The 14,835-nt window shown below is 39.1% G+C and overlaps 1 protein-coding gene across 2 annotated transcripts; it reads right to left on the bottom strand.

Moving 5' to 3' along the window:
- Positions 1–42: 42 nt before the first annotated feature.
- LOC128454989 (WD repeat-containing protein 48) lies at positions 43–9,859 on the bottom strand. Of its 2 annotated transcripts, none has more exons than XM_053438612.1 (18): positions 9,747–9,859; positions 8,949–9,089; positions 8,460–8,538; positions 8,137–8,349; positions 7,904–7,992; positions 7,560–7,661; positions 7,248–7,472; positions 6,393–6,467; positions 6,009–6,111; positions 5,822–5,919; positions 3,988–4,095; positions 3,777–3,873; positions 3,587–3,682; positions 3,331–3,436; positions 3,085–3,172; positions 2,301–2,377; positions 1,953–2,145; positions 43–1,545 (listed from the first exon to the last, which is right to left on the bottom strand). In XM_053438612.1, exons 1-18 carry the CDS (start codon positions 9,792–9,794, stop codon positions 1,450–1,452), a joined length of 2,034 nt encoding a protein of 677 aa, XP_053294587.1. In that variant the 5' UTR covers positions 9,795–9,859; the 3' UTR covers positions 43–1,449. The 2 variants fall into 2 exon arrangements, with proteins under 2 accessions (XP_053294587.1, XP_053294588.1); XM_053438613.1 differs by having other exon boundaries at positions 8,460–8,535.
- Between the last annotated feature and the right edge of the window lie 4,976 nt (positions 9,860–14,835).

Genomic DNA, 14,835 nt, shown 5'->3' with positions numbered 1-14,835 from the left:
ACTACCTTAAGAAAACATCCATTTATAATTACCATAAATCTGTCATTGTTAAACCATTCCAATTTATTTCTATGAATGCCTAAAATATACATATTTCACAAGTTATTACAACAGGGATATTGCAGTGTTATGGCCTAATTATGTTACCCATCCTGTTTTTGGCCAATTAGAGCTCACTCTAAGCGTCCCCCCACAACAGCTTAACACACTCACACTTTTCATTACAAAATTAACTCCAGAAAATGTACAATGAAACGATCTGTTGTTCTGCTTGGTGACACACCAAGAGAAATGGGAAGCTGAGTTTATTTCACTTTAGTGAATTTCCCACAGTGGTTGAATGTTCATATATTCTCTTGGATGAGATTCCCCCCTTGAAGTTACATATATTTATGATTCATTTAACTCCTATTGAATCTAAAAGGAAATGTACATTAGGAAAAACCCTCACTGTCAGCAGAGTCACTGCTCCTGAGCTGAGTACAGAATGAGGAGTAAGCATTAGTTATTGTTTAAGATATAATATGCCTTGTATATAATTGCCCAATCGCTTAGATGACTTGAACGACTACCGACATTCTTAAAGAGTGAACTGCAATTTCTGGGTTGTAGCGAATACAACTCATAACATCCAAGTCAAATTTAACTTCATGACCACGAATGTGCTCTAGGGATTTTGAAAAATAACCTTTTTTTTGTTTTTTTTTAAGTAAACTGTACATCAACAGAATAGAACTGCAGCAACCCCTTTACACTTCTGAACAAAATGAAAAAAATGTTGTACATATATTTACAAAAAATAACATTCAGTCCATTGAGAACAGCACAGCTAAACAGAAAAGACAAAGACAAGTGCTGCTGTCAGCAAAGTTCAATGATTAGACGTCTAAGCCAAGGTTAAGTTCAAGTTCAGATGTACGATGACGACAACAGAACGAAAGGATTGATTTTTAGGGATTGTGATGCTACCCAGAGACCAAGTGTACTCCTAAAGTGGTGACACTGCTGAGACGGCTGTGGAGTGTTTGTAGAACAAGGACAGTTTCTGGAATGTACTAAAACAGTCTACTACATCCATGTGCATATACACACACACACAAACACGATCGCTTCAAAACAAAATGGCAGTCAGGAGGAATGAAACAAACTAAGCGGCCAAATTGGGAGAAAAAAAAATGAACCAAATCGAAATAATATAACCCATTAGAGTCCGTTCTTCAAACTTAAAAAAAAGAAACATGGACCACTTGTTTCCCAGGTGTCTGTTGGCTGCTCGGGCCTGTTCTGGTCAGTTCCCTACGATACACCATGAGCCACGTCCTCACATATGTTACTGGTTTCTCATTGATACAGCGACTCTTGACCACACAATGGGGTTTAGGGTACTACATGTCAGAGGTGGGTGGTGATTGGCAAATGACAGAGTTCTTGTTTCAAAAATGACGACTTTCACGTGGACTTCTGCCTATAGTGAAGAGTCAAGTCCCCGCCACTCTTCCAGATAAAATGTTTAACTGTCCGCAGGTCCATGTTGGGATCCAGAACCTGGGTCAGAGAAAAATAACAAATAGGTTAATGAATTAACAAATATTCAGGGTGCACCAAATCTACTATCAACAGCTGTGTCTCAATTCAGGGGCATCCATAGTCCCATTTCGAAGGCTCCTTCAAATAGAGCTGACAAATGTATCCTTTCATCCCAGAGAAACTGAGGCTCCAATGGGTGGATCCTATCCCAGGATTGCGACATTGATTATCATGCTTCTACTTAATCACACAGCCAAAGCTTTATAAAACCAAGGGGCATTAAAAGCAGACTAGACCATCTTGTTTCAGACCGTCAGCATGGCCCACTAAGACTGCTCCATCACGGGCCAGGTAGACCGCATCCTCTGAAGAATGCAGCCCTGATATGGACACTCAGCAAGTATGTCAAGGACGTTTGTGCTCACCTGGTCTTGACACATTAGCTCAATCTTCTCCTCGGCAAGCATGGCCATGTCCTCCTCCTTCTCCTGCTCCCCGGGTTTGTCATTGGCCGTGGAGCTGGTGGTCTGCGACTCGTTGTCAAGGTTAATGATTTTCTCGTAGACATGCTCCATCACCTTCCTAACCTGAAGCATGTCACTGGCCGAGAGACGGTCCCTGCAGAGTGCACAGGAGGTAAAATCAGCTCTCAGCAAACCTGGTGTAACATGCTGTAGACCTTTGTGGTTCTGCTCAGTGCTTCACGTGTTAGAAAAACACACACATTTTTACCAATTCCACAACAATGAAAAACAATGAGGAAAAGAACTCACTTCTTCAGAGTTTTTGCACCAGAAGAGGAATGGGGCTGGAGGTAGAATGGGATTTTATTGAACTTGGGCATATTTTTCTGCAATAGAAGGATAAAACAGTACATGTAAATATAATGTATTAAAACATGACAAGCACATGGAAGGTCTTAGAAAATAGGGCCTTTCACCTAGAGAGAACCCCCCCTTGATGTTTAAATTAAAAACTCGCAATTTATAGAATTTCTGAGAAGTACAGCTGTAATATTCAAAATCGATTTAACATTGCTGCATTTACGGCCAAAATCGTAACAGTGACTGAAAGTCACTTTGGCCCCCCCCCATTTAAATCTCAAAAGTTAGTAATTCTTTTTCTTGGATACATAACCCTGAGAGGTTTCCCATAGTTCCAGTAAACAACATAAATAGCACCAGATTTTCTCTGTAGTTAACATGAAGTTAATAATAAATCTGATACAAGATTGTGTCAACCTTCGCTGGAATATGAAACTATAAATGCCAATGACGATTTAATTTTTTAATCGCCCACTCTATGTAAAATAAGCTTGTGCATACACAAAACAGTATGCACACAATGTACAAATACACATTAGCGTCCTCATTTAATGATAGGTCGCACAAGTCATCTAAGAAAGACAAAAGGTAGCAGAGAAGGAAGTTCAAGCATTTCGCAGAAGGTGAAATTAGAGGAATTGAAAGGAAAAAAAGAAAAGATAAACACTGTCAGACATTTTCTGAAGAGACTGTTCCTTATTAACATGTGTAAGGCGACAGACATAATACTCACATCTACAGTTATGTCAATAACCCACTGTGGGACTGTCTCATTCAGCAGCATAGATTCAGTCTCTCCACCAGAATCTCTACATAGCAACCTGAAAAAGACATGACATGAGAGACCTTTAGGAGCTGATGCCATCAGAGAGTCAACTATTAACATTTATAAAAACCGTCAATGTGACAAGTGTTAGAACAAGATGATACTTTTACATTTATTCGGCATTGACAGGAAAAAGTCTAACTGAACAAATACCTAAACAGTGTTCTGCCTCCTGCTTCACCAAAGATTACTGGTGTGTGTGGTGGCACCTGGAAATATCCATTTCCTTTCTGGACCCGGTTCTCCTGCTCTCCGTTCACTGCGGACACAAGAACAGCCCTGCTGTAAGTAAAACTGAAAGTATCCTTGGACAACCAGCATTCATTGACGATAGTAGGGAGTGCATGTGTTTTTGAGGCAAAGAAGAACAGAGAAAGAAAAGCCAATTAAATTTATAAGATCTCCTTACCATGGTTCACCTCGTTCTCTTCCTCGTCCATGGGGTTGATGCGAGTTCTGGGCCAGAACTCCAGCAGAGCCTGCAGCAGCAGTCCACCCAGGTTCACTGTGAAGACCAAGTGTTAAAGTCATGCGAGTTAAAACATTGGTTCTGCACTATTTCATTTGCATATAACATGTGATTTCATCAGATATCTTACATTTTGGGTCAGATCCATCAGAGCTTGAAAACCCTGCATCCTTTGCAGACACCCAGGCAGCAAAGCAGTCGCTCTCATCCAATGTGATAGTGAGCATCTTTTCCGCACCAAACAAACAACACACAAATGTAAGACTATAAACTAGGCTCAGAGAGGAGTTGCAACTGCTTGACAGATGAAAACTTCTTTTGTAACCAGGTTTGTCACTCACCCCAGTTTTCAGGTCAACAGAGAACCAATTTGGCACATAGACCATCTTGAAACGCTTTTTAATCTCTTCATCAAACTCCACTTTCCCCAAGTCTTCGCCCTTGCAAGCCTGGAGGTAAAAGAAAAAAGTAACATAAATTAAAACCACAGATATCACCAGGTTGTTAAATAGCAAGTTAGTTTGTTTTATCATTTCGAACACGTTTAAAATAAAAAAATATTAATACAGGCAAATAAGGGAAAAAAGGGAACTTGAACATTGTTCAAGTTCCCAATTTATTTCAACATTTATTGTTCAATGAACAATAAATGTTGAAATAAATTGTCTGAAAAGGCTTAGAAAGAATGAACACTCATTAGTACGACCCGCTTTTATACATCATAATATTTTGTGAAATGCCGCAATATTCCAGCTTTCACCATTAACAGCTGAATCACAATCAGCAAACTTATACTTTCATGAGTTAGTGAGAGAAGATAAGTACAATTAAACGAAACTAAGAAATTATGCATCATACATCCTATTCCCTGTCGTAATGTGATACTTCCACTCCACAATCATCTTTTCCACACGTATTTAGTAAATTGGTTTTAAACAATTATTATAATGTATTAGGGCGGTCAAAATTAATGAGTTAACGCGGGATGATTAATTTGTGGAATTAACGGCTTAATCTTTTTAACGCATTAACGTATGCGCAGAACGACCTGCTCCCAATACCCATACCCGCCCCCACTCACCAACTCATAGCGACACACGCAGTGAGATCAGAGCTCTCTCACGTGAAGCAGCTAGTCAGTGACTTTGTAGAAGAACAGCGAAACAGAGTTTCTCTGGTCTCAGCTGCTCAGATCAGCGCCGCTGCGTCATGATCAGAGCAGAAGCTGCAGTTGGTTTGTACCGAGCTGGAGTTTCTGGTGTTTGTTTTAATTTGCTCCAGAGTTTGAGGAACCATCGATTCATCACCAAACACATACAAAACATCACACCGTACGTTTGTCATCTAAATCATCCCAATAGAAAAATTAATTATGGACGTGAACTAGTTCATTTTCATCTGCGTGAACTGAACTGGAACTCGTTCTTTTTAAGTGTGAACTGGCTCAACACTGCTTCTACCGATGGGCTCAGATTCAGATTACACATTCACATTGAATTGTGTATAGGTTTAGTTGTTTGTTTGATTTAAAAAATGAAAAGAAAAAGGTTTTATTCAACGATCCTATATTTGGTTAAAAAAATTAAATTAAATAAAAAAAAAAGGGCAAAGGCTAAGATGTCCCAAATGTTTATGATAAAGGTTCTTTAAGTTTGATCAAATAAATAAAGTTCTAAATAACATCATCATATGTTTGCTCTGGGGCAAAGCAAAGAGAAAGCCACATTTATTTATGGTATGTTTTAGTTAGATTTTTCAATCTTAATAACTATCATTTGGACTTTATAACAAATATATATATCTGCCTTCTGTCATTTATATTTCCATCCCTGCAACAATATACATAGAAAATGTTTTTTTCAGCCATTTAGCTATACTGTGATTAATCTGATTAAAAATATGAATCATTTGACAGCCCTATAATGTATTTAATGTTGGCCATGTTTTTCATTTTGCATCACAGTTGTTCCATACTCTAACCCCTTTGATTGTAATACTACAACTTTTATTATTAGTTCTCACAAATTGTTTTCTTGAAGATATAGATTCCTCTCAGAGTGGCAAGTGTTGTGATTAACAATAATTTTATTGTTTTATTATGAACTGGATGAAAGCATTAGAGATGCAATCACACTCTAACATACTTAGAATAACATAAATACAGCATGGATTTACCTTTAGAACATCCCAGAATGCCACGTTGTTGTTGGTATCTTTGGTAAGTATGTGTCTCTTGTCATTGAGAATGTGGCACTGGATAATACTGGCACCTCCTGTGAACGCAACAGACAATTCTTCTAAAAAAAAACAAAGACTAATTTAGAGAAAACTGGTATCAGATAGAAGAAAAACACACGTTTACCTTTAATGACTTGCTCTGGCTGAGTACACAGTGGTGTCAGAGGGGTAGTGCAGTCATTGTCATACTCTCCTGAAGATCTGAAGTTGTGCATTCCCTTTAATGACTGCACACAGAACATAATAATTATCAGAGATTGTCCTGGATTTTAACACTCGCTTCCTCTCTCTCTCTTCCTTTCGGCAATATCTGTGATTAATGTAATGCAATTATCCTCAGTGTATCTCCCCCCTAGCAAATCTGGTTTAAATATCTACACACATTACAGGAGGATTACAGCCAAAGAGCATTAGGTGTTGCCACATGCACGAGTCTGTATCTACACTGTGTTCAGGTCATTACGTACGACAGTTGCCCAGTGATCCCAGAGTTGTCACGCATGCTTACCCATTTATTAACGGATGACTTGGTGGTCGAGACCCAGATTGCAGGAGGTGGGTCAGCAGATCTGTCCAGTTCCATCTGAGCAAAAGAGAAAGGCAGCAAAAAGGTTGGATGACTCCTAACGGTTAGCTATGAACACACAAATGACGGAGGAAATCCCCAGGTTTATTATTCTGACTTCTTTTTATCTTAAAAATGCAAGTCAGCACAACTTTCTTTAAAACAGATGCTGCAATTGCCCTCAAAGCACAGATATGACAAGCCTCAATGAAAAAACAAGAAATCCATTCATTTGAAATGAATACCTGTACAGTAACATGCACTTGTGGGTTTCTATTGCTTAACCCATTTTGACCAGATGAATGAGATGAGACATGTTGAGACATGATGAGACATGTTTGAGGAAGAGGATGAGAAGGAGGAGATCTTGGCAAGTTATCCAGCTTTATTGTTCTTTGAAGATGTTCCTGAAGTTCAGTAAAAAACTATTTACAAAGAAAACCAAACATGGAATAAAAAAGTAGTTTTTTAACAACGCTCAGGTTTTAGAGTGTGTTTTTTTTCCGGGCCTTAGGTCTTAATAAAAAAAAAAAGAGCAAGTAACTTGTAGTAGACAACGCATGCTAAAATGCAGATATAATTAAAGGATAAAACTCAAAACTATCAGACTCAGTATTTACATCAACCCTGTGCACAAACACCAGGTGAAAGCATTGGTCAGCATTTAGACAAAACCTGTACATGTTACTAGTACAATTCCAGAAAAGTTACTTAATATTAGTCCCTTAAATACTGTATTTTATTTACACAATTTTTGCACAACAGATAATTTGTTGCAGGTGTGTTATGTTCTCTTACTTTGAGCACTGGGGCCTTCTCCTCACAGATGAGCACACGAATGTCGGGGTTACGCAGGTCAGTGCAGTAGATCTTTTTGTCCCTGCCTCCAGAGTAGACGTGTGTAAAGGCCTCGTTTACCTGCAGGGCCCACACCCCTTCATCGTGCACCCGGTAGGTGGCGATACACCTCTGTTGGCCGAGGGACCAAAGGCGGATGGTCCCGTCTGAGCTGCCTGACAAGCACTTAGGGGGGAAAAGGCAGGAGCTTATTGACATTCAGAAAATATTTATTAAGGCGCTGCTAACCACTGGTTAAGTCACACAATTCACCTGAGTGCCATCTCGATTCAACAGCAACGACTTGACGTTGTCTGTGTGACCTTTTAGCTTCATTAGTTTTGCACACGTTCGAGGATCCCACACTCTAAGAACCTGACGGAGAAAAAAAATGAGAAAAAAGCAAAGGGCGTAAGAGATTAGTGTTTTATTGTGAATTAAAAACAATATATACAATAAAGTAAAGCTTCAATTTAAGTGTTTCCATGTTTCATAATAACTGGACTTCTGTAGCCACAGTTTTCCTTATTTCTTAAAGTGTTCACCTGTAATTATCAAGACTGTTGAGAATGTAACATGCCACATGAAATTGATCTATTAGAATGAGTGTCACAGACCTTTTCTGTGGATCCAGATACTATGACTGTGCCCATCTGGTTCATAGCCAGACTGTAGATAGAGTCCTTGTTCCCACTCAGAGAGGACGCTGCGGCAAGCAAAACAGAATACGTTGTAGAATTTCTTTCACTCGAAAAAATGCATGTACACACTCAATTCTGCGTACAATTGTAATAAAAACTGTAGTTTGTTGGCAAGAAACACGCAAAGCTGTCACACAAGGACTACTCACTGGTTACAGTGTTATTGGAAGCAGTGAGGGCTGTTAGTGTGTTCACATCCCAAAGAAAGATCTGCCGGTCGAGACCCGCCGACGCTACCAGCTCCTTGTCCTTGGCGTAGGCCAAAGCTTTCACATAGTCCTTGTGTGTTCGTAACGTGGACATGCAGAATCCTTTATGTGCATTCCATACTTTGACTGTTGTATCCGATGAGGCAGATATCACTAAAAACAGAAGAGTCAATGAGAAAAGCAGAACGTAAAATTCAGACCTTGAAACTAAACTGCACAGTGTCTAAACTGGAATTAAAACAGCAGCAAGTCATGAAACTCACATGTTTTTCCATTGCAGCAGAGAACAATGTCATTGACCCAGTCTGTATGATGCTCCATTGAGGCAATGTACGGGTCCTGCTACGGGGAAACAGAGGGAAACTTAGATAGATACTTTATTGATCCCAAAGGAAATGTAGACATCCAGTAGCTTAAAACACACACATGGGACAAGAAAAGCACTCAAGAATTACAGTAGTACAGAAGTGTACTCAGTCTGTGCAACCAGTCAATACCATAAGAGATGGAGTGCAAAATGATTATTAGTGCAAAAATGATAATACTACACAATACCATTAACCAGACGAGTTATTCAAGCAAATTATCACTAATATTTAAAAATACTGAACACGTAACCCTGAAACCCAACACATTATGCATAGGGGGCAGTAACAATTATAGGAAAATAATTAAGTGTGTGAACGCACAGCTGTCTGATAGCACAGAGGATTTTCCAGTTTCTCACAGATCCGGAGAAAGAGAAGTGTTACCTTGTGCTGGTAGACGCTCCATATCCGGATGATGGAGTCTCTCCCAGCGGTGAAGAGCCGGTTGAGAGCTGGGTCGAGCTGGAGAGCATTCACCCCATTTCGATTGTACTTCTCCACCTCATCTCTAATGACATAGGACACCTGACACACAGAGAGGGGAGTGAGCAAACCAGCTGTGCACGTTTAGATGCTCTCACATGCTGGGTCTCATGCACCTGCACTCAGGGCATGCAGTTTGCTAATGAAACATGTAGCCGAGCTAAATATGATTTATTTTAGGGATTCAATCATGCTAGAATTATTTTAAACTTGGTGAAATCCGCTACTTGTAGTGTGCTTTGATTCGGCCACAATGCACAGTGGCGGGGTGCATGACAGAACCACGGCGGCACGTACGTATTCCCAGCAATTAGACTGAGCCCGGATAGTGTGTTGCTAAGCTATGGTTAACGCGGCACCAGCATAAAACTACTGCTGCAACAACACATTAACAGCCACTGCTAAATGACGAGTGAGCCAGTTTTGTAATAATGCATTACACGTGTATTTGTGTGCGAGTAGTTTCCAAAAGCATGAGGTCATTTAGACGCTAATGTTAGCAGCAGACGCCAACACCTAAGCTAAGCGAAGCTAACCTAGCTAGGTTAGCCGGCTTGAGTCATGACTCGTAACAGCTGCGCTGCCTTTGCCGGCTGGTTTTTGCTCCTCGTCAAATCTCTACAAAGCTCAGTCTCAAGGCGAACCACTCAGTGGAGCCGTCACTGAACTAACTGCACTAGAGCAACTCTGATAAATCACCTGTACTTTTCTCCGCCCAGCAGCATTTTGCCTGTGATGCGTGGCCATCTTGCATGTTGACAGTTAATTCATGTGATGCTACATCCGGAAAAAAGAAAACATATCCAGCAAAGCGTCATGGGTAATGTGGTTTTACTCTGTCCTCCACGCCCCCTCATGATTTGTTCACCTTCCAGGTGCCTGTCACCATGACAAGGACCTTGGGAACCACAGAAGAAGACCTCTCAAACAACACTAAGCACCTTATCTTTGACTGTAAAATAGCACCTTCAAAATAAGTGTGACGGTTCATTGACTTGGAAAAGAGAGATCTATCAGGATCTAACTGTATCAGGTACAACGTTAGAGAAATACTAAGCTAAAAATTAGTTAAAAAGTCGTAGAAATCATTACAATACAGCATTTATCTCCAATATTCAGCAAGGACACTTTTGGAATATCAAGAATAGTTCTTGTTGTATTTGTTACAGCAGCAGTTCGTCTGGTTGAGGTAGCCGGGGAACGTGCAAGTCATATCCAGCGTTCAGCTGTTGTTTCAGTTCAGTGAATGGGACCAGTCAGTCAGAGCTCTGCTTAACACATTGATTGACTTTGGTTTTTCTCTACATGAAAACCACCACATTGCTCGGACAAGGAGCCCAACAAAACCATGCATGGCTGCAGAGGGCGCTGTTACTCAATATGTGTTATAGTGTTACTTTAAAGGGATAGTTCACCCAAAATGAAAATTCACTAATTATCTTCAAACGTAGAAAAGCAACAGAAAGTTTTCATAAAATGCCTATATCCTTCTCCTGTGGTGTCATTAAAGTGTCCGTAAGCCCAAGCATTCAAATTCTACTCGAAACAAGATCTTTTACACTGTGTTTTTGACCAAACGTCCGCTTTGATCCATGCGCGAATGCAGCCCCAGAGGAGGATAAGGTGAGTAGATGAGTGAATTTACATTTTTGGGTTAACTATCTCTTTCACATAAACCGTCAAAGTGGTACAGGGACAGGATTGAACCATTAGCTAGCTGGGTCAACAATTCAGCTCTTAAACAAAAGGGCCTTAAATGGCTGTGGCTGTACTATGAAGTTGAGTATACAATTTAATTAGATTCTTATTTCAGCAAACATCAACATAGTCCCATTTAACTTACAACATGCCTTCAGAATGCATATTTTATCACTGCCAGCACTAAATCGGCAAACACTCACAGGTAGGTGATCTTAAAATGGAATTACTCAATATGTGAGTATAAAAAAGAATATCAGAAGAAAAAGATTGCGTCAGACTGAGACCAGGACATAAGTCAGGATTTTAGAAATACTGAGGACATGAGTCAAACTCAAAATTTTTGTTTTTATTTCCTAGCATGAAAGCTCTTTAGGGAGCCAGGAATAAAATTACTCTAAAATCCCCTACACATATCAGTAATACATCTCAGTATTCTCTATGATAGCTAGGTATCCTATGGTGGCATCAGTAGGTTGCTTTTCTGACATAAAAAAACACAACTTGCTAGCACAATCACCTAAGCCTCCCCTACATAGATAGTCCGTTATTGTCCGCTAGAGGGAGCTATAAGATACCAACACAGTAGGTGAAGACAGCTCAGATAAATATTGTAAAATCATCAGCTCTTAACCTTAAACACACGATGGAAACACACTGATAGCTTGTCTTAAAAAACGAGCAACATAGCTTGATTTCACAGGGAGATCACACAGCAGGTGATTCCGTTGATACATAATAAATAAACCGATGTAGGACTTGGTTAGCACTCTGGAGTATCAACTTTTTAAAGAGCACCATCTGCCCGCCAAAACCCCGAACAATTTCATACAAACATAATCATTTGATGCAAATTAACAAAGGACATTTTAGGTCAGTATATTGGATCATAACTTCACCACCCAAATTCTCTTCTGTGAGCCTGTTACCGAACATTGGGGAAACTGATATCTCTCTCTCTGTCTGTGTGTGTTCAGTCAGAGAGAACTCCCGTTTTTATTTAAAATATATTTAAAAAATTTTCCTACTGTTTTTTATTTATTCTGTTTGTTTATGCATTGGATACATGTTGTCATTTTTGATAAAAAACAACCCTATGTTGACAGGTTTAATTAGATAAAGGTTTGTTTATAACGGTCTCTCTCCGTCTCTCTTTCTCTCTTTTTTTACACGAATCTGTGTTGTTGAAAGGTCTGGTAACGGACAATTACCCCCCTCTCTCCCTCTCTCCCCCACTCTTGCTTCTCTCGGGGCCACAACTATAGGTGCGTATCCCCGCCTCGCGCTCTGCCCTGCGGCTCGTGACCTCTCCTCTGTGGGATGAACACGGAAGGAGCGGAGCAGTGGCAGAGGAAAACTTCTCCGCCCCTCACTCCCCCTGCGGCAGGTTTGAAAACGTCCCAGTGTGAGGTGATGAGACCTGCGGTGTCAGCTCTGAGTCTCTTGGTCACTCCTCCTCTGCCCTTCATGCTGACTGACAGGCTGGAGTTTACATCCACGCTGAAGAGGAGCAAGTGTCTGGAGGATATCATGGATTTTACAGAGCAGAGGGTTTGGCTGCTCCCTCTCCTGAAACCCGAAGAACTCAACTCTGGAAACGACGCTGTAAATCTCAGAGTTTCATATGTGAGTACCTCTGTGAGGATTTTCAGATTCTGACATGAATATTTAGCATGTAACTATATGACCAAAGAGGGAAAGAGCCCTAGTTTAACCCGATTATAATAGAGAATTTTTAAACATATAAAAAACAATTAGGATTTAAAAAAAACTGTGGTTCTATGCTTAAGATATAATACAAAACGGCACTTACATGGCTATATACAGTATACAACATGATGAAGTCCTAAAACAAGCCCTTTTAGGCGAATTGTGATTTGTGAATATGAGCTTGGGCTATACAAATAAGATTTGATTGATTGAGGATTTTTTGAATGAAATATCAGAAAACCATCCTGTCTAATACACATTTTAGTTTTATTTTTTACTTTTGAGCATAACATGTAATTATTTTCCAACCTGTTTATAGAGCCAAAGAGAATTGTACATACATTGTGATATTATTGCTCATTTTCAAGATATAAAATAATTATAAAATTACAATACCATACATTCATGAATATAAAGCAGGTGAAATGTATCAGATTTTACCCGGGGACGGACATAATTATTAATAAGAACCTGCCGTTTAGCATTAAAGGCTCACATTTATTTGTCACTCATATTCAAGACATTCACTTCTAGTTCTAAAATTTACTCACATGGCTCAGAACAACTTCCATAATTCATTAAAGTGCAATGTGTAACACATTACATAATGATATGGGAGGAAATGGTGACACATTCAAAACAAAGTTTCCCTATTTTTAGCTTCTTTAAGTTGCTATCATCTTCTTGTCCAATGTAGCGGATGCAACTCGGGATTTGTTTTAAGGTTCCACAGTTTTTGGAAAGACGTTTAAGCATCTCTGAGTCAGAACCAGGAGAGCTTATAGAAATGATAATTTCTCATTACTGCAGCTCTCCCATCATGATAATACTTTCACCACTGTCTCATTTTGTAGGTCTATACATTCTGTAACCTATGTATTTAAGCTATCTGCTGCAATTACATTGAAAGGTTTTTGCAAAAGAAGTGGGTCATCAGATCAGCCAGTGCACCTACGGTCAACATTACGAAGCTCTGAGAGGGCGACCGATGTGCAACATTTCCCTGTAAGAACTAACAGAATGTTCGCTTATTCAGTGGTGGAAGTTTCTTTTTGACATTTGTGCTTATGGCCAAAAGTCTTGTCTTTTTCTGAATTCAGTATTTGAAGACAAAATGGAATTCCTGATGTCACCATGGAGGGCATGTGGCAATGTAACAAAAAGATTAATCGTATGTTCAGAAATGAAAATTATATATGAAAACAGCAATATGTGTACACATAAACAAAATAGTCCTAGATGAAACCACTAATTTGAGATTATATAATCTATCACCATGAGTGAGCAAACACCGAAATGCTTGTTGGGTTTTCCAATATCCTAAAATAACCCTCTTAAGGCTCTTACCTCATAAATCCAGCACACAAAACCATAAAATTAGAGTGAAAGTAACACAGCAGCACAACGTCCAAGATACCAGTTTCACATCATCATTTATAAAATAATTTGCTTGTATGACCATCATTTGTTATATTTGGCTGAATTATTAGTAATGACCATAATGAAAATGAGGTGACCAAACCTTTCCTTTTTTAAAACATGAAATCCAATATATTGACAGGAAATATTGAAAATGTGTTTTTCTAACTTTTAAACATTTAGAAAATATGACGAGACAAAACCTCAGAGAAGAAAAACCAGTGGCAGCCAAACACAAACGTTTCAATAATTCGATAAAAAATGACTTGATCTATAATCAGGTGTAAAGAAACAAATATATGTCAAAGTCAGGTCAGGGGACCTGGTCCACAGCCAGCATAGAGTACTAAGCTTTGGTTTGTATGTATTAACAATAATTGTTTTCTGATGAAGTTGTAGCAGATTATAAGCTGACACAGCCCAGTTATTACAAATAGTGAGTTTAACGAATGTAGAAATATAAAAACAGTTGGTTTGATCGGATGTGATGCAGCTGAAGATCTGCTCACCACTCCATTCCAGCAAAGAGGAATATTTGATAGAAGATAGACAAATTTATTCTTATTGACAGTTAATCATCTTGAAATCTCATTATAGACACAGTTTACACTTCATATTCCCTTTACATGCCCTCAGGACTATTTCTGTATATGTGAAAAATCATATCTTTTAGTTTTGTGCATACATTTTCACCTTATAATTCAGTTAATCAAATACTAATTTAAACAGGGCAACTTATCTGATCCATCGCATTGCCCGTTATGGGACTCAGTGATGAAACTCTGAAAAAGGAAAGATTCAGGTTTAAATCTACTTACAAATTTTCACCAAAAAAGCACTATCAATTTCATTTCAGTTTAAGAGATCTTCTTTGTGTACTTTTTTCTATCTTGCAGACATATATGGCACCAAAAATAACAGCAATGTCTCAAAGGTAGAACATTGATATTGAGATGTGTGG

This window comes from Pleuronectes platessa, chromosome 13 (genome assembly GCF_947347685.1).
Source record: "Pleuronectes platessa chromosome 13, fPlePla1.1, whole genome shotgun sequence".
Lineage (NCBI taxonomy): Eukaryota > Metazoa > Chordata > Actinopteri > Pleuronectiformes > Pleuronectidae > Pleuronectes > Pleuronectes platessa.
This window is presented reverse-complemented; position numbering and strand designations above follow the sequence as displayed.

What these genes read in the sequence shown, in the direction of transcription:
- LOC128454989 (XM_053438612.1), bottom strand. Translation starts at nt 9,794, where the DNA reads ATGGCCACGCATCACAGGCAAAATGCTGCTGGGCGGAGAAAAGTACAG. An exon ending in AGAAGGCCCCAGTGCTCAAA is followed by an intron (nt 6,468 to 7,247) that starts GTAAGAGAACAT and finishes TCTTTTGCTCAG; the next exon opens with ATGGAACTGGACAGATCTGC. An exon ending in GGTGCAAAAACTCTGAAGAA is followed by an intron (nt 2,146 to 2,300) that starts GTGAGTTCTTTT and finishes TGCACTCTGCAG; the next exon opens with GGACCGTCTCTCGGCCAGTG.